At 38.9% G+C, this 20211-nt stretch overlaps 1 protein-coding gene across 1 annotated transcript; it reads right to left on the bottom strand.

The window, feature by feature from the left end:
* Positions 1–2062: 2062 nt before the first annotated feature.
* LOC106135051 (uncharacterized) lies at positions 2063–19098 on the bottom strand. Its single transcript, XM_013335225.2, has 16 exons — positions 18732–19098; positions 17154–18318; positions 15949–16786; positions 14621–14781; positions 13925–14053; positions 13237–13472; positions 12584–12692; positions 11956–12117; positions 11184–11320; positions 6538–6657; positions 5739–5875; positions 4980–5124; positions 4342–4594; positions 3585–3744; positions 3029–3221; positions 2063–2480 (listed from the first exon to the last, which is right to left on the bottom strand). Exons 1-16 carry the CDS (start codon positions 18912–18914, stop codon positions 2322–2324), a joined length of 4287 nt encoding a protein of 1428 aa, XP_013190679.2. The 5' UTR covers positions 18915–19098; the 3' UTR covers positions 2063–2321.
* Between the last annotated feature and the right edge of the window lie 1113 nt (positions 19099–20211).

The following is a 20211-nucleotide window of genomic DNA, read 5'->3' as shown; positions in this document are numbered from 1 at the left end:
GCTTAATCTGTAGTGAAACCTTTTTATGGGCTATCTTAATTGGTTGAGTCTAAGAGTATGAGTTATTGTATAATTTATAACAGGAATGTCACATTTAACATATATGGCATTTATCGTTTACGGAGTAGACAGTTTTTACACACATTTATAAAGTTCAAGTATGACAACTAAAACTATGAACTGGAATCTTAATTAATTTAAATAAGAGAGTATGTAGTACTGCACAGCAAACTATATTTATTCAAAGAATGCATTATTGGAAAAATAATAAAATCTTATATCTAACAATTCAACGAAAATTTTATAAAAATATCACATTACATTTCTGTAAACCTAGATTATAAAGCTTTTTTTATATTTAATGTTCCTATCGCATCAAATTGTAACATAGAATTCACGAATTCACACCCTGGAACTTGGAATACTTATAAACAAGCGTTTGCATACACCGCCTTCGGTCAATTAATCGGCGTATTGTTCAGATTTTACCCTTGAATTATAATCTTCCTCCTGGCTTTAGTCCCGGTTGCATCGTCATATAACTCTGGAGAGGAACCCAAGATACGCTTTTGACCATGGATCCTGGATGGAGTTAGTCAGGTTTTTACAAGAAGCGACTTGTATCTGACCTCCGCAACCTTTGCAGGTAAACCTAACTAGTAGATAGGTACTATTGGATCGATATGGTTACACATTCAGTAGCCTGAATGTGCAGATTTCCACACGATGATTTCCCTCACCGTAAGAGCATCGTTATGTACAAAACTTCGAAAATAGTTATTGGTAGGTACATGGCCGAGGCGGTATTCGAACTTGTGCCTTTCTGCACATGACGCATTTAACCGGGAAACTTGCCGTTTCGACCGTCGACACTCTATTTGTAACCATGTTTACATGAAGAGGAGAGAAGCAGCTCATTATACTAGTGATGTAAATTAAAAAAAAATACCAATACAACACAGATTTTTTTCCCCACAGAGAAAAATATCTTCCAATAAACATTAGAAACAGTCCACAATGTTCATTCATATCATCATTGCGACATTAGCAATAGTCGAGTCATCAAAAAGGTGGCAAATGTGATATAAACATTTATGGGAATGTTGCTTGTGTGTTTGCTAAATTGTAGTTTAATTAAGTAAACACAAGCTTGATTTATGCTGTCGTCCAGCGTTGGCAGGTTGGGTCATTGAGATATAACGGATCAATGAGATGCTGGTACAGAAAATAAATTCTCAGTTTTGATAAATTTAATCCAACAGTGGCCTAGAAACAGTCCGTTGTAATCGTGAGTAAAAGCGCGTCAGATGCAGATTTCTCACACAAGCAACTGTTAACAGTTAGGCATGCTTTTTGGCCTGGACGATCATCCTTGAGGTACTTATTAAATATTAGAGAATTTAATTTCGCTTCGGTAGCGAAGATTTTTTGAGTTTGGGTAACTCATACCAGAGTTCACTTTAGCTTCTTTGACTTTCGTAAAGATAACACGTTTTTAACGTTCTATATCTAAGAACTAACTAGTGTTTTATGGCATACAGTACGTACGCTCTTGAACAGCTTTTCTTTTATAAGCACTGCATCAGTGCATTGGCGTCAACCGTTTAAGCTCGGATCAGTGCTCGCCCTACCGGCCACGTTTTTTATTTTATTTTGAGAATTACTGCATTACTAAAAGTTTGGAAATACTCCTTTCTCGTTCGAAAAATTAATGTCCCGCGGCAGATGCGGGTGTAAATCAGATCGCGAATTCGGCAGCTCAGAGGTTAAGTTATAGACTAAACTAAAAATTTTCACCGAATGATAGGCGTAAAGGTTTGACTTTCTGCCAATCAAAATTTGAGTTAAGATAATAAAATATTTATCTTTTTATCAATTAATGAACTTGTGACGAAGTGTAAATGTGATAAGAAAAGCTTCGTTTTGTTACGCTTTCAACCATGAATATTAGTTATCAGATACATGATAATGTTTGCTATGAAATAAATTAACACGGCAAAGATAATTAAACATTTTTGTAGTAATGGTAACATCACGGTTACATATAGGATGACACAGTAAGGAAAAAATATTGGTCACATTTATTCTTAAAAATAACATTCGAAACCACCTCCAGTCCCCAACTTAAGATTTTTAGTGGGTTTGATACATACTCGTACATGCATACATAAAAGTAATCACGTCTACACGGATAGACAGAGCCAATATTCTCGAAAAGACTGAAAGGCCACGTTGAGCTGTAGGTATGGCTTCATGATGGAATTGACATATGCGTATATCTTTTTTCAGTGATACCATTGGCAACAAAGCATACTTATTGACTATCGGTTCGAACGATGCGAGTTACTGTGACTAGATATATAAGAGAGGATGTCATTGTCGGATATGGGGCCCGCCGGTTGGCACATGCTGTTTGGTAACGCTCTGTACAAATTTCTACGTTGTGCGTCTTCTAATAGCGTACGCCATTGTGGATTATTCTGAAATAAAAAAAGAAATTTTAATGACTTTTCTGTATTGACGAAACGTTAGGTTATAAAACTATCATCATCATCTTCTACTGCGACAGCAAAGCCCACGCTAAAAAAGTAATTAAATAACTAGTTTTGGCAAGTGGTGTCAAACAATAGGCTGAAAGGTACTAGAGCTGTTCAAACAGTCGGGTAAGAATTAGTAGAGCATGATTTATTATGCAGAAATAAGTGTAATAGATATTGTGCTAGAAGCGTTCTTGATGTCCATATCCATGGTCCATTCTGGACGGCATGTGCCGTGTGGTGTCTGGCACTTTAGAATAGGACCATTATACCACTCCGTCTCCTTCCCGTAGATGTAATAAAAGGAAATTAATGGAAAAGGCACACTCATCTATCAGCTTTTGCATGACACCATATGGGTTAGGTTCTCAAAAGCTATGGAGGTCAGACGGGAGTCGCTCCTGGAAAAACCTGATTTACCCAATCCAGGATTATAGTCAAAGATGCACCCATGCTCCTATGTAGAGAGGTGAGGATGTGGCACGGGCTACCTGCACGGCGGCGGGGTTGAGGCACACGAGCAGCGCGTGGCGCGCGCGCGTCAGCAGCACGTTCATGCGGCCCGGCTCCGCCACGAAGCCCAGCCCGCTGCAGCGCGCCAGCGACACCACCACCACGTCCCGCTCCTGTCCTTGGAAACTGTCCACCGTGTTCACTTCCACGTTGCTCGCTGGGTTCTCCGCTCTGTTAAAATATTTATTTTTTGCATACATATGGTCAAGTCTATATCCCTTGCGGGGTCGACAGAGCTAACAGTCTTGAAAACACTGAATGGCCACGTTCAGCTATTTGGCTTAATGATAGAATTGAGATTCAAATAGTGACAGGTTGCTAGCCCATCGCCTAAAAAAGAATCCCAAGTTTGTAAGCCTATCCCTTAGTCGCCTTTTACGACATCCATGGGAAAGAGATGGAGTGGTCCTATTCTCTTTTGTATTGGTGCCGGGAACCACACGGCACTTATTTTATGAGATATTAATATCGACCGTCCGTTCGAAAATGGATCTTTAAATTTCACAATAAAGAAGAGTTACGAGGAATTCGTACAGCAGCAGCTTTAGCTTGCGCCGGATGGTGTCGCGCTGCGCCACGTAGGGCGTGATGACGGCGAGGCCGGGCGCCGGCGCCGCGCGCCGCAGCGCCGCCGCCAGCGCCGCCGCCACGCGCGCCGCGCCCCACGCCTCCATCTCGTTCTCGCCGCGAACACCTACACGAAACGAAAGAAAATGATTCGAGCACTGATCTCAATAATACAAGTAAGCTGCCACCGTAGCTTGACACGCGCGGCGCCGATTAAAACTATCGCTGTCCCGTTTCACATCATAATAAAAAGCGATAGTTTTCGCGCGATAAAAACAGTGACGCGAGTGTCATTCTACGGGGGCTGGACCAATATTGTATACAAAATGACGGCTTTGCATGCCATGACTGGTTAAATGCGCGAAATGCATATGCTTTGTAACACCTATAATTGTACCGCATTTATAGCAAATAAAGTATTTGTATTATATTGTTGTTGGCTAAATTATGACAACTTTTCAGGTGGTCCCCTGTAAAAATGAAATAGGTACATAGCCGCCGTGTCATGTTGTGAAATATTGTTTGCATTGCAAAAAATACATTTTACATTGTATATTTATCTGTTTTATTACAGTGGGTAGTCTACATAATACCTAATATGAACCCACCCGCCCAGCATAAAATGCCAATTTTTCCAAGCGGATCAATCAGTGTCGCCTTTTACAGACATAGACAGATTCCGTGTCAAGCCATTTTGACACAGAAAAATCAGTTCACAAATTACCTTGTCCTTTATCGCCACTCGAGATTCCCAGCACAAAGTATGGCCCGCACGGCATTGCTGGTCTAAGAGGCGGGTGGTCCCCCACCCTGGCGCCGTAGAACGCGCGGTTGGGGTAGTCCGCGATGTGCGCGTGCATCCGGTACTGAACCTGCAGCAGCTGAACCGCGCGCTCTTCGTCTTCTCGGTTCCACGACTCGGCGCAGGATGATAATCGCGAGAAAAGACTCTCGCCTAGGCCGAGACGCTTTGCTCGCTGCAAGAATTCCATTTTTAAATTATATATATAAATTATAACATAAATTTTTAATTTCGTGTATCTTATTTTGACACTATTATTAACCCTTACAGCTGAACGTAGGCCACGTTCAGCTGTAAGGGTTCAGTCTTTTTAGATTGTTGGCTCTGTCTACCCCACAAGAGATATAGACGTGATTATATGAATGAATGAATAAGACGAGATGTAGAGTAATAACTACTGATTAATTTGACGTCTTGTATAATTATAGTATAATTGTATAATATGAATATGATAACTTGACCACTGCGCAGAAAGTTATGTGCGCTGAAAGAGAACGGTACATAGTTTCAAGCTCATAATGGCTATTTCTATTTAAATTTATATGAGAAAGAGGACGTACCTGCGAGCATATGTACCCCGGAAGTTGTTGTGGGTCGCCGACGAGCGTAAGTTTAGTCACGTCAAGCGTGAGAGGTAATAAGGCTTCCGGTTCGATGGCTTGTCCCGCCTCGTCAATGATGCACAATGCAATGCGACCTTTGAGCCTGCAAAAATAAGTTTAAATAAAATAAAATCCTGTAAAATGTGGGCTAATTGACGTATCGTCATATATAAAACGGCTGCTGTGCTGTAACCGGTGGGTGTCTTTGGAGCATCTTAGGTATTCACGGACGAAAAAAACTCCCGTCCGGAAAAATAGAGTTACTGGTGTTGGTTTCCAACGCCGAGAGTCAGATGTCTGCGTGTGCGTGGCCTTCTCAGTGGACAGTTGCACGGTGGAGGGCGGCGGCGGTTGGGAGTTGGCAGGATTGCTCTTCTTTTTTTGGGTTTGTATCATTTCTCTTTTACGCCTGTGAGGTTGTGGGAATGTAAGGGGGAGTTTTGACAAGTTATCCTTGATAACCATTTATTCCCGCTCGTCGCCGCGACCTCCATGACCGCGAATCTCCATTAAGTAACATGTCCGAGCAGGTCAGCCGTCATCGGCAAATGTGGCCGCAATTCGTACTGGCACTCGACTAAAAAAGGGCGGACAACTCTGTATGATCGGAGCAGTAGCTGCCCTTGTCGTTCCGGTGGTGACGTTTGTGGGGAAGCGGCGGCTAACGGTAGAACCGCAAAGAGAACCTGCTTTTTGTTGAACACATTGAGCACTCACCCCCTCATCTTGTGGTTGTGCACGCTGGCGAGCGTGGTGGCGATGATGTCGGCGCCCTCCACGATGCGGCGCTCCGCCTGCGCAAGCTGCTCCGGCCGCAGCGCCGCGCTCGCCGCGCACGCCGCGCCGCCGGACAGCTGCGGATGGTACACCACATACATACATACATATAGTCATGTATAATCTTGGAAAGACTGACAGGCCTCGTTCAGCTGTTACTGAGACAACTTTTACATGTTATATCGATGCATCTGTGCAGAAGTCAAATTTTTGTATGGCGCGAAATATTTGAGCCTATCAGCGCCGTTTTAACCCGCGTACTGTCCGCTAATAAGCATCAGGAGACATTTTTTTATTGGATTTTAAGTATTTTTAGTTATTGTACTTGTATTGTTATTGTCATAATTTCATGGAGTTTTCTTTAAGTTGAATTCAGTGGCAGTGATACAATGCGGGCCAATCAACATTTTTTTACTTTATACTTGTTGACTTTACGTTCATTTTATTTTTACAAGGTGTGGATTATTGGCTGGTGAAAAAAGAATCGCTTAGTATAATAGGTATAAGGCTACATTTGCATCAGAGATGCGTAGCGAAGGATGTTTTGATGAACATGAGGAGAAGGGATGTTTTGATGAACCAATAGAATCGCTTAATTCACCTATCGTCGCTTGTGGCGGGACGAGATGGTGAAACGGCTTAGCGAACATGGTGTTCTAAGATTTAGGTAATTTTTAAAAAGTTTTAGGTAAATTCTCTATTATTTTAAGTAAAATGTAAAAAACATCAAAAACCTTACCAGCCCTTTCCTCCTTTCGAGTTCCTTTACACGACCTTCGCAATAAGCTACTCTCACTGGATCCTTTGCATCACGCGCCGCCGTTTTCCATTTGTTTATTTTAGCATTTAACAGAGATATCTGTAAAGCAAACATTACGATGAAAAATAATAATATAAGGAGATGTAAAAATTTAATATTAATATGTTTATTATTATTAAATCTACCCGCGTCTCCGCCAGTAGTACATATGAAGCAGATAATATTAAAAGACATTGTCAAAATGCAGCAGGATATTAGTCACATCAAAAAAGACTATGTGACTACAGACCAGCTACAAGAAATACAGTCTGAAGTGGAAATATTGAAAAATACGTCGGTTACAAATAACTATGGGTGTTATGTAAATGAAAGACGCGGGGCTCATCAGCAAGACAGTTTCGAGTGTCACAGTGGCCCCATGGGATTGCCGCCTATAATTATTAGTGATATTGTCACTAATAATTATAGGCGATACAATCAACCCGATCATTGAAAGGACCTACGTATCGGGATATCGGTCAAGAAATATATTTATTGGAGGCTATGAATAATAATACATTGGAGGGTAGACGTTCGTCACCACATAGTAAAATAATGCGACGAGAGTGCGAGACAAAAGACAGAACAGCTACGATGACGCATCCCGAACAGATATATAAGAACCGAATAATAAGAACTTATCATCGTAAATACTCACATCAAAGTGGTCTTCACAAAAATGAGGACATGTTTTGGTGATATATCATCAGCATTACGCCATATCATATCATATATTATCTATCGGCACAGAAAAAAACAGTTTCGTAGGAGTTTTTATTGTTGTACGGGTATTAGTGCATTGAGGTACTGCACAACATTTATAGATACTATTTTAATAATTTTCACACAAATGACGTGGCTCAAGTTAAATAAAACAAGAGAAAATTAAAACTATTCGGAACACCAACAAGCTCTGTATGATATTTATGCGAAATTTACGTCACTGCATGCCATGGCTGCCATATTGTTAAAAGTCGCGCTTTGGCGGCATATTTGAATATTGCATTTTCTTTTTCGATTTTTTTATAAAATAGCTAAAATAAGGTCAGAAAAGTGTTTTTAGGGCTCTTTATAAACAAATAAATACCCTGTGATAGTTTTCAGAACTTTGTCAAATAGCCTATTGTTGGCGATAAGAGAGATTGGAGAAATAATGATCCGAATGAGGAGTGGAAGATACAGGTTCATAGGAAAAGACTACGTTATCGTTTTATCGGTAATAGAGGGAAAGCCAGCTTAGAGCCTGGGAATAATTTTAAGGCAGCTGAAATTAAAATTCCTTTGTATATTTACAATGTGGCGTGTGATATCACTTCATACATAAAGAAAAAATGTGATATCAATGTTAGTGTAGAATTAATGAATATGAAAATAGCAAAGGGTTATGAATCATTTAAAATATTTGTACCTAAACATAAAATGGATTTATTTATGTCGGAAGACTTCTGGCCTGAAGGTATTGCCTACAGAAGATTTATTGACTTTAGGTACCGAGAAAGAGGAAAAGCCGTAAAGTGGCCTTTACGGCTTTTCCTCTTGGGCTAGTAAACAAACTTCATAATGAATAGTAACGTCAAATTTATAAGTTACAACTGTGAAAACGTTGTTAGATCTGTGGAGTGTGTGCGTAGCCTGTGAAGAATCAAAGCCTCAGAACAATTGTGGTCGTGTGTGGACAGAGAACTATTACCAACGAATAGTCATACTCGTACGTTTGTGAGTGATGTGCATGGGAGTTTGCGATGGCTCAATCATTGTGTTGTCACAAGTACAGCGCGGCCCACTGTACTCTCGGTATCTGTCTTATATGTTATATATTGGTCAGATCATTATCCTGTATTAGTAGTGTGTGATTTTCTTAATTTTTTGAGTCCTAAACTAGTAGCTTCCAATAATTGTTTAAATAAAATTGTTTGGGGAGAAAGAGATAATGATCAAATCTCAAAATATAACACTGAATGTCACTCGAAATTAAAAATGATAAATTTTCCACACGAGTTCTCGGCATGTTGTGATTCCGTGATAAAATGTATGATGATATTGCATGTATACTATCGGAGGCCGCTAAATGTAGTTACAATGTGCGAAGGAGGAAATGTAGATATATACCTGGGTGGAATGAACATGTTCACAATGATCACGAGAAGGCTCGGCTGAGTTTCCTTATGTGGTCATTTCACGGTAAACCCACTTCTGGCCATATTTACAATGATATGCGTCAAAATAGAAATACGTTTAAGTCCAAACTAAAATGGTTCCAAAACAATCAGCAGCAAATAGAGATGAATATCATTGCTGAGCACCACAAAAACAAAAAGTTTGGTCAATTTTGGAAGGCCACCAACAAAATGAAACATAAGTCGAGTCTTCCTGCTACGAGGCCGACACTGAAAGTTTTTAGAACTGGCCATTTGTTATTTATATAATAAAAAAATGAATTCGGATTTCAAAAATGGAACTCTTTAGCAATAATAACGAGTAAAAATTTCATTCAATTGTCATTATTTTTGCAATTTGGCAGCAAAGTGAAAATATTTCGTTCCAAAACTATGAATTTCACGCGAGAAAATTTTCGTGCAATGATTTTTTATGACTTTCGGTGTAAGTTAACTCAACAACAAAGTTACAATAGACTTCGATTGGCCTTTCATAATAAAGCTCCATCTCGTGCCACTGTTTACAACTGGTTCAATGAATTTAAGCGTGGTCGGTCTAATCTCACCGATGATCTGCGTGAGGGACGGCCTTCTACGGCGACGACTGAAGAAAACATCAGTGTTGTGCGGCGTATGATAGAGGCTGACAAAAGAGTTACCTATCAGCAGATTCAGACAAGTCTAGGCATTGGTATGAGCCAAATTCATAAAATCCTCCATGAACATTTAGAGGTCAGGAAGCTTTGTGCCCGGTGGATACCATAATTTGACTGAGGCCCAAAAACTCCGTCGTGTTAATTGGTGCCGTGATATGATTGAAAAATTTTACGGAGGTGACTCAAATGCCGTATTCGACATACTTACGGGTGATGAAAGCTGGATTTATTGTTATGATCCAGAAACTAAAAGGCAGTCGGCCCAGTGGGTGTTTCCGTTCGATGAGTTGCCCACAAAAGTGAAGAGAGGTTGAAGTGTGGGAAAAAAGATGGTGGCTTTGTTCTTCGGAAGTTCAGGCTATTACGCAACAATTGTTTTAGAGGATCAAAAAAACAGTTATTGCAGAGTGGTACACCAATATTTGTTTGCCACTTGTCTTTGAAAAAGTTAGGGAGAAACGACCTCGCAGCAGAATCCTCCTTCATCACGACAACGCCTCGGCGCACACCGCCAGGCGAACCATCGACTTATTAGAGACATCAAATTGCACCCCCCAACCTTGCACCTTGTTTTTTCTATTTATTCCCCAAAATAAAAAAAAAAACTTCGCGGTAAAGTTTTGTGAACGCTGAGGAAGCAGTCGCTGCGTTTGAAAGGGCCGTCGAAGAGACACCTAAGGAAGAGTGGGCAAGGTGCTTCTCCCAATGGTTCCATCGGATGCAGCGATGTATTGACGTAAGGGGACACTATTTTGAAAAGAAATAATAAAACTAATATGCCTCCGAGCTTCCTTCGCCAAGGTCGGAGTGGAAACCGATGAGGGACAGGACCCTACCTCTGGCTTGCCTTAACCGACCGGTCAGAGTGGAGTCGCGAGAGCTATACGCTCGAAGGATGGAACTGTAAAATGTCATAACGCCGGGGTGCCTGGCTGGATCACCACGATTTCACGCCCCGCAGTCTCACCTCTCGACATCCTTAGCCACCCACGCCGATGTTGCCCCTTTGTTGCTAATCATGGTGACTGATTTGAGGGGCCCATTTAGTGAGTGGCGAGTCACCACCTGCCACATAATAGTCATGTATTCATGATCATGGCAGGTGTCCGAACTTTTCCAGCAATAGCCCAGTTTAAATCCATCCAAACGTCAACTCCATAACCCATAATCCTTTTCCTTATTTTGTAATAGCTCTACCTCCTGCCGAGACCTGTTCATGGACATATCGTCTATTGATATGGCCGGGAACGGGTTTTGGCAGGAGAACAACAAAACATCAACTTCTTCAAAGGGCCTCTACGTGTTGGATGTATGTATATCCCCACGCAAGCCTCTCAAAAATCCGGGGTGTATAGACCCGTGAAACCCAAGAGGAGAAACTAATATTATAGTAGAATGCTCAGTTTTTGATTTTCTAAAAACTTTCAGTTTGACCCTCGTAGATGGCGCTAAACGTTACCGACTGTAGTCGGTAAAACTGGACACGTCCACCCGATTCAACATACCTTACCAGCGTCGGCGCTCGCGTATAATTTTGTGATAAATACCAACCTCTTAATTCGGCGAGTTGTGAACCAAGGTAAAGACCTTGGTCGTCGTCGGTAGATCGAGCGAGCTCATACAGGGATTCTAAACGATCCACGCGTCAAACTACAAGTTCTTACTACTACATCATTATATGATTCCGAAACCTAACGTTCCGTACTATAAAACAGGGCGTGTGAGGTAGTTAAACGTGGTGGAGTGTCAGTACGCAGTGGCAGCCGGCACCCACCTCCTCGGCGGCGCGCGGCGGCGGCGGCGCGGCGGGCCGCTGCGCGTCGCGCTGCGCCAGCTGCTGCGAGCTGAGGTCGCGCGCGCGCTCGTGCATGGACTCCAGGCGGCCCACGCGCACCATCCTGAACCTTTGCGCTGTGTGAACATGTACAAATACCAATCAGCAATCCGAACAGATTGGCGAGTGTGGATGAACCAAATGATTAATCTCTGCCTTTCTCCCCGGGAGAAAGGCGTGATCATTTTATTTATGTAATATATTAAGTTTTTTTTTATTTTGCATTCCATGCTGTGCTACAGTGCCGATGGAGATGACATACTGTGCCACCATATAAAACGCGTTTAGACATCTCAATTTATTTTTGTAATTCAGGATGTAAATTACAAAAAAAAATCTTTTTTGCCTCAAGCCTCGCTTAGGTTGACATTTCAAAGCTTTTTCAATCTCTATGTAAAATATTGCCAAAACCGTTGCCTAACGAACCTTTTCGACTTTTTCGTCAAAGAATTATTTTTATAACATTTCTACTAGTGGCCCACAACAGCTACGCTCGTTGTACTTATACTTACGTAGATAACCACACAGACGCAATTAATGTACCATTCTAACGGTGAAACAATTTTCATGCTCGGTTCAGCCGAAGATTAAGCCTTAACAAACAATCAATGTTACAGATTTAACTTCTTAACAATATTAGTACGGACATGCAACTAAAGATAATAGTCTCACCAGCAAATATTTAGGAAACCTAACAAACTGAGAGCCTTACGTTTGGGCAGATCTTGCCTAATCTTCAGCAGCCTGAGCACGAGGCCGTCTACGGCGGCGTTGCTGGTCGCGCACAACAGCAGCTTGCCGCGGTTCTGGTGTCGGTTGCCGTGCTCGTCGTAGAAGTACGTCATCACTATGGAGCATATCACGCCGGATTTCCCTGAGGAATTGAATGAGAAGGAATGTCACCGCATGCACCACTTTATGATGCTGATATGGTGTAGATGGAATCGTAGTGTGTGGAATCCCTATACCTATATATCATGTTAATGATTCGACTCATTTGGTTTTCTGGTCTAAAACCGGCAAAATTGAAAAAAAGAGCGGCCCCCATATCCCAAAGCATAGCGGCGGTAGTAGTCGATATCCCACATACCGCACCTCAAGAGTGGCCAAATCTTTTATTATGCCAAAAAATCTCTTGTCTAGACAAGACCTATGCCTAACCTCATAACTTGGAAGCTTTCAAGGCTTGAATGTACGACCTCAGACATTATTTGGCTTATAATTTTTCTTTACTTAAAAATTCTTGCTTGTATTTAATTTAAAACCTATAGATGACTAGTTCATTTTTTAAAACAATATGAATAAAAATACTAAAACTGAATTACTCTTTAATGAATTACCCGTTCCAGGGGGTCCCTGTATCATCTGCAAGCACGGCTTGTCGCCGAGCGCCGCAGCTACTGACGTCGTCACGGCCCGCTGCTGACTGTCGTTCAAAGTCATAGTCCACTGTCAATATAATTAAATTATTTAAAACATTATTGCACAAATAAATAAAAATGTAGTACTTTAGAATAGGAGCACTGCATCTCTTTACCATGGATGTCATGAAAAGCGACTAAGAGATAGGATGGGTTATCAACCTGTCACTATTAGAATCTCAATTCTATCATTAAGCCAAACAGCTGAGCGTAGCCAATTCAGTTGTTGCGAGACTGTTGGCTCTGTCTACCGTAAGGGATAAAAACGTGATTATATGTATGAATGTATGTATATGACACAAACTAAAATGTTAAAGAGGCGGACCTAATGCCTTATGACATTCTCTTTTTGGGTGGTGCGAAATTGTTTTGTGTCGTAAAATTTTTTGTAAAAAAATATCATAATTACTTTGCGTTGGAAACAGCCTTTTTCTGACTCGATATTCCATTGGTTTGGTGTTGGATGATTGAGATATTTGGAACTGGCTTCTTACACTCACACATCACGTTTTTATCCAGGGGTCATTTACAAGCCCTGATTTTATTTTGACTTAAAACTAAATGATTCTTACCGGTGATCTAATATTTTTCAAGACCGAATCGTTCGGCACAAAATGCCTCGGCTCCGGTCGCAGTATCGCCTCGCTAAGGGGCGACGAGGCCAGGTAGGCCATGGCTTCGAACAGGTTCCTCTCGTTGTTGATGTGACCGAGGTCTAGAGCCCTGATAGTCTCGCCCGGCTTCAAATCTTTCATCTTCTGAGTAAAAGTTGCGTGGAGGACCAGGTTGTAGAATGAGTGAATATTCCCTAGGAAATTAATGTTGCGTACATGTAAACATTTTGTCGGCTATATTTGACAGAAAGGTGGGCCATTAACGTAATAGGGATATTCTACTAGTTCAGCTATTACCATGCTCAAATATGGGACAGACTTAGGATCTCCTGCAAAAGTTACGGAGATCAGACGGGAGTCGTTTTGGTAAAAAACTGACCCAATCAATGAACATGGTTAAAAGCCGCCTCTCCAAAGGGATGTGACCGGGATTGGCGCCAGAAGGAAAAAGGAGACAACTAGGTATAGTGATAGAATAATTTTCGTGACTTCATCTATGACTGTATTAGAAAACGTTTGATGAGTAGTTAGCGATTATCGAGCTTGCGATTAATTGAAAATAGCTATTTTTTCTCCTAATTTTATACTCATAATAAATGCTGCAAAATAATATGTATAATGTTAAGATTACTTGAAAAATACTTACTAGGTGGTGATGGAATACATTTGACATTATGAACATAGAAAAACCTCTTTGTGCCTTCATTGCCGAAGTAAACCAGTAATACGTCACCCGCTTTAGGTAAATTTTTCAATTCTGTATTTGGAAGAGAAACTAAAAAAGAAAAACAAGAGTTTAAGTATATTTAAATTGTTATAAACATAATGTCTCAGGGGTAGAAGACACCACCGCAGCGCCACACAGGCCGACTGATATGAATCCCAACCATCCCAAATCCCTACTTATATTATAAATGCAAAAGTAACTCTGCCTGTTACACTTTCAAGTTTAAAGCACTTAACCGATTATGATGAAATTTGGTACAGAGATAGAGTTGACCCTGAGGAAGAACATGGGCTAGGCTTTTTATTGTGCGAAAAAGGGGGTGAAAAGAGAAGATGAAAGATTTTCAGTGAACTTTACCAGCCAAAGAAGTCGTGGGCATACATACATACCATCACATCTGTTTCCCATTGGGGTAGACAGAGACTATGGATTTCCTCCACACTCATTACCAACTGTTACTTATATTTTAAATGCGAACGTAAAAGTAGTTTTGCTTACATATAATATGGAAAGGACAAAGGACAAATCAAAGGACTTTTCGAGCGGACGTCGACGGAGTCACAGGTAACATCTACTTCAGACAATATATTTATCATTAGTGTAGTTTGTACTTACTATCCACAGTTATACTGGCAATATCGAAACATCTTTCTGGAGGCGGGATGGGGGGCAACGAAGCTATTCTCATAGACAATAAATTGGGTTGATTACGAATTTTCGCATATGCTAATGATAAGTTTTCCCATACTTCCATTAGTAATAAATCTCCAACTTGCCTGTAAACATTAAACCTTATTACTCCATTAATATACTATCTGTGTTCTGTGGCTGTACTCACGGTCGCAGCTGTGGGTTCAGCATGTAATCTAATGCACAAGATTTTGTAACTATATCTGGGTGCTCAAAGGGTTTGGACACTGAAATCTTCCCACCAAATTCTGATGCTTCAAATTAAAAAACCGGCCCAAGTGAGAGTCAGACAGAGCCAACAGTCTTGAAAAGATTTTGTGTCATATACATACATTCATACATATAATCACGTCTTTATCCCTTACGGTAGACAGAGCCAACAGTCTCGCAACAACTGAATGTGCTTTTACCACATCCAAGGGAACAAGATGGAATGGTCCTATTCTTTTTTTTATTGGTGCCGGGAATCTTCTGTATAAATATTTTTTTTTATATTTACGTTTCTACCTGTTTATCATATTTTTTACATGTGATATTGCATGGCATTTCTTCATATTTTTATAATAATTAACAAATAAAAAAATGAATTAATGCCATGCAATGTTTTGGGGTTTTATAACAACGCCATCAAGCGCAAATCGAAAGAACTACAACGCGGTCAACACATACCATGTTGCATGTCCGCTCCTAATACCTAAGTTCAGAGAACTTAATAAGATGGCACCGTTGATAGACAAAATATGTTTGTTGTATGGGAGCCCCCATTTAATAATGACTTTCTTGTTATTTATTTACTTTGAAAGCTAATATTCTGGTAAATATTGAGTGAAAATTATAGGGGTCTATCTGTTCATATTGAGCAAAAAATACACGAAGTGAATCTTGTCTAACCTCCGCCTTTGCAGAGGAATCTAACCCATATTGGATCAATCTTAGTTAAACATGCAGTTGCCTAAATATGCAGGTTTCTCACGATGCTTTCCCTCACCGTAAGAGCAGTGGCTAGTATTCTAGCTTATTAATGTACAAAACTTTTAAAATAGTACTTGGCCGAGGTGGGATTCAAACTTGTGCCTTTTTGCGCATTTTTATTGGGCACCTTACGGATTCGACCACTGAGCACTTATTAACAAATGACATTGCTTATTAGTTTCCAAATCATCTGAAAAGTACTTAGTGTTTGGGGTGAGTGTAATTTTACTTTATAAAAAATAATTATTAGGAAGTTTCTTTGTACAAAACTTGATACTTACTGTACATACTGGTTGTGATTATGAAATGTATGATACAATGCTGTTGGTTCACTGTCATGACCCAAAATAGGAGGTGGTACTGTTAAATTAACTTGTTCATCCAGCCATTGGGGATTCCACCTTAAAATTTTCATCAGGGTTAATTTTTCCAAAGAAAAGATAGGCATATGTTGTACATCAACAAGAGTTGTCTTAATCAAACTGGTCTTTCTCATTCTGTTGCCTGGCTCTATCTCAAAAGTTCGCACCTCTGGTGCTGCCTCAGAAAATCTCACTGACTTCTTAACTTTTCTTGGAGGCAAAGGCTCAACTTTTGATAAAGGCTTTCCTGAGTCCTCACTATCTGTGAGTGGTTTCAAACTTTTCAACGGTAATTTTTCTTTGGATGATGCAGATTTCGATTTGTGCTTTGAATCAACTTGTTTCTTGTCTGATGATTCTGTATTTTTTTCATTTTCAATTTTCTTTTTATGTCTTGATTCGGATGTTTTATCTTTTTGACATAGTGTTTTCTTTATGGATTCTGATGTTTTATGTATGTCTAGTGGTTGGACCCTAGTGACAGCTTCCGATTTAGACTTGTCTTTGGGTATCTCTTGTGGATATTCTGTCATTTTCATTGTTCTATTTGTACTGGTAACCTTAACATTAATAGAACTTAATGGTTTTTTATCATCATTTGTTGTAGTAGACACAACATTGCTTTGTTCATTTTGTTCTTTATTCTTTTCTGCAATTGCTTTCAGTTTCCTCTTGCGTTCTTCTTTTTGTGAATTAGATATGGTCCTTTTTGATGAGTTACTTTTTTTGTGTTTTCTTGACGAACTTTTTGATTTATCTGTGAAATAACGACAATTCTTTTTGTGATTAACTATGTTTAAAAAATAAACATACAACAAACTTTAACAGTTCATGATCTAATCATAAATATTTGGCTTTTCCCTGAATGAGTTCAAAATCAGACTGTGAGCATGATTCAAGTATGAATTACTCTGGTAATTTTATGAAGCAACACCTTTATATCCTCTGATATATCAGCTATGATCATAAATTCCCTAAGACAAATTTTACTATTAGAATAAAACTATAAAAATTAAATTATTAAAGTGATTAAAACTAAAACATATGAGGCTTATTTTACCTTTAAAAATAATTTATTTATTTACTTTCCTAAACAAGAACTCATTCTATGTAAATACACTTACATTCTGGTGATGCAATTAATGATATTCTTCTTGGAGCTAGAGGCGGAGGTGAAATAAATCTAATTTTGTTTGACTCAGTGTTCAATGGAGGTGCTTCTATAGATTCTTTGTTCTGGACCAATTCCTCAGGCATTATAGTTGAGCAACCATCAACCAAATCCTCATTCATTGGATGGTCATTTGCAGTAGATTTATTAATATAATTGTCATTATTTTCACAAATTGTAGCTTTTTGTATTGGTTGTTCTTTTGTAATTGTGAGGTTTTGTTCTACAATCTTTTCATTTGAATCACCTTTATCAGGCATGTGATGGTCTTCAACAGGAACCTGATTATCTTCAATATAATCATCATAGTTAGGAGGCTGAGGTGGTATAGATATTAAATCTACCATGAAATCTTCATCTTCATTCTCTTCTTCAGGGATATGGATAATATTATTTACAATTTCATCATCCATTTGGCTATAAGAATTGTCATCTTTATGATAATCTTTAGTTACATTTTTGTTACTTTTAACTGATGATATAGTGAATGGTTTTCCTGGAGAGCTTTGTGAAAGCCTCATGATCCATTGTTCAGAGTCACTATCATCACTGTCACTGTCAATTTGTATGGGATCATCATCATCACCCATGTACTCCCTCTTGATGGAGAAAACATCTAATTCTAAATCATTTTCTTCTTTGATGACTTCATCACTAACAGTAATTGGATCATCTGTAACATCCTGTTTGAATTTTTTCAAAGAGTTAGTATTTGTATTTGAATTTGAAGGATTATTTTTTATATTAAATTCATTATTGTAATCTTCTTTGCTATTACTTTTATGATCCATTGACTTTAAAACATTTTCTTTTTCCTGATCAATTTTTCTTTTCAAATTTTTCTTCAAGTCTATAACAGGTGATACCCCTCTTGCATTAGAACAACCTCTTTCTAAAGCTAACAATTCTTCTTCAATATCATCTTCAGTTTGGAATATTATTCTATCAGCTAAAGTTGTTTCCTCCTTTATTATTTTAAAAAGATATTTCTCATTGTCTTCAACGTTAGGAAAAGAAGAATCTTTTGTCAATCCAAATCCAATAACATCAAATGGTTTCAGTTTGACTGGTGTATTTGGTGCTATTTTCTCAGAACCAATAAAAATTCCATTGGAGCTCTGTAAAAGAATTAAACATTTTACCTATTGTATTAAATGTAAGCTCAGTTATAAAAAGGTACTATCTACATACTGGGATAAAATCTCTTTGCTGCTATAGCAAAAAGCTTTCTTTTGACCTCTTGAATTTCCTTTTAAGTAAATTATTTGTAATATCTCTGTCATATTATTATTTGCAACTTCCTGTTTGCATACACTTTTGAGGGACTGTGATTTAATAGCCCTGTGTGAGGAATAGTGAACCCACTAAGCACAGTCAGGCTTAAGGTGTGCTACAACCACCTTATGTTATATTTAATGTGATAAAGGTTTTCGTTGCTGAACTGCCATCAAAACGACAAATTAAGACATACGACTACAGTGTAAAGCTAAATTAAAATATTAATTTAAAAATAAGCATTTCTCATACTAACCTTTAGATCTGTTAGAACAACTTCATTTTTTTTCGCAATAAGTACACAATGATTCCGAGAAATTAATAAACTAGATAAAATTATTTTGTTGTTGATGCCTCTGCCAATAGTTATTTCATCTCCTTCGCTAAATGTGAACTCTTCTTTTCCAAATATCAGTCGGCTTAGTTTCCATTTAGCCATACTACCGGCTCTTGTGGTATATTATTATTACCATTAATATAAAATTTTTCAAGGATGAGAAATATTGTTAATTGTATATTATAATCACAGTAAACGCCTTATTTAAATTGAACATAAAATACAAAAACAACGGAACTGCAAAACGTACACAACGATTTGCTTGCCCAACAAAAGAAAAGAACTTTTTCAGATTGCCTTGACTTGACATTGACAGGACAGTTGATGTTGTCACGTTTTTTCTTTATTTTAGAAGTTGTTCTTGGGAAGAGCTTGAAAAAGCCTTGAGCTTGTGCTGCGTGTCGCCGACTTCGTATGACCTGTCGTACCGAGTCGGGCAGACTATGACTGACCAAAATCAGTGTAGCGTGCGGTCGACTAGCGACCAGAGACTGATTGTCAGGGCTGCCAGCCGTACGATAGACACATCTACCTATACTAGTTGTTCGCCGTGAACTTATATCGCGCAAACAATTTTTTTTTACAACCGAAAGAACTACTTGCCTGATTTTAATGCCCTATGAACTTTATCATACTTTTTAATTTATTTAAGCAGACAACGTAAGTTTTTAAACGATTTCAAGTGATAACAAAAATTAGACAGGCAAAAATAAACCTGTACCTAACTATTGTAGCTTTATATTATAAGAGCTGTACAACACAACTAAGTATATGCGCAGTAAGATATCTGTTACTCCTGCGTAACGGTTGATCGCCACTAACTTATTAGACCTCTTGGACACTTAAAATTTTTACAAATTTGTAAATTTCTTAAACAATACATTTTGGAGATTGTACGTATATTGCAGATTATATTGGTAAATTGACGCCCGGTGAAAATGCTGCAGTGTAGTTTGTTCCGCTTATAATTAGATTTATGATGTGACGCCAATAAGTGATACCTTGTATTCAATTTTGTTAATAATTTTTATCTTTTTTAATTCTATGACCAATAGACGTTTCATGCTGCATTGCACCACTTTAATACGTCTAGTCCAGCCGGTCCGTGACCGTACACCAAGGTAGGTAGAAGTCGGCGGCACGCTGCACGAGCCTATAAGCAAAAGCGTTTATAATCCAATTTTGAAGTAGGTCCCTATCACAAATTACTTAAATAGAGATACTATGTATGTCCTTATACCAAATTATTCCACACTAAAAATGACGAAGTTTCATACAAACTTGCAACCCCTATTTCACCCCCTTAGGAATAGAATTTCCAAAAATCCTTTCTTAGTGGATCCCTCCTAATTAAAATCTACCTTCCTGCCAAATTTCATCTTTATTGGCTTAGTAGATT

The sequence above is a fragment of the Amyelois transitella genome, chromosome 11 (genome assembly GCF_032362555.1).
Source record: "Amyelois transitella isolate CPQ chromosome 11, ilAmyTran1.1, whole genome shotgun sequence".
NCBI lineage: Eukaryota > Metazoa > Arthropoda > Insecta > Lepidoptera > Pyralidae > Amyelois > Amyelois transitella.
Note: the sequence above shows the minus strand (reverse complement) of the source record. Positions and strands in the feature narration are given on the sequence as shown.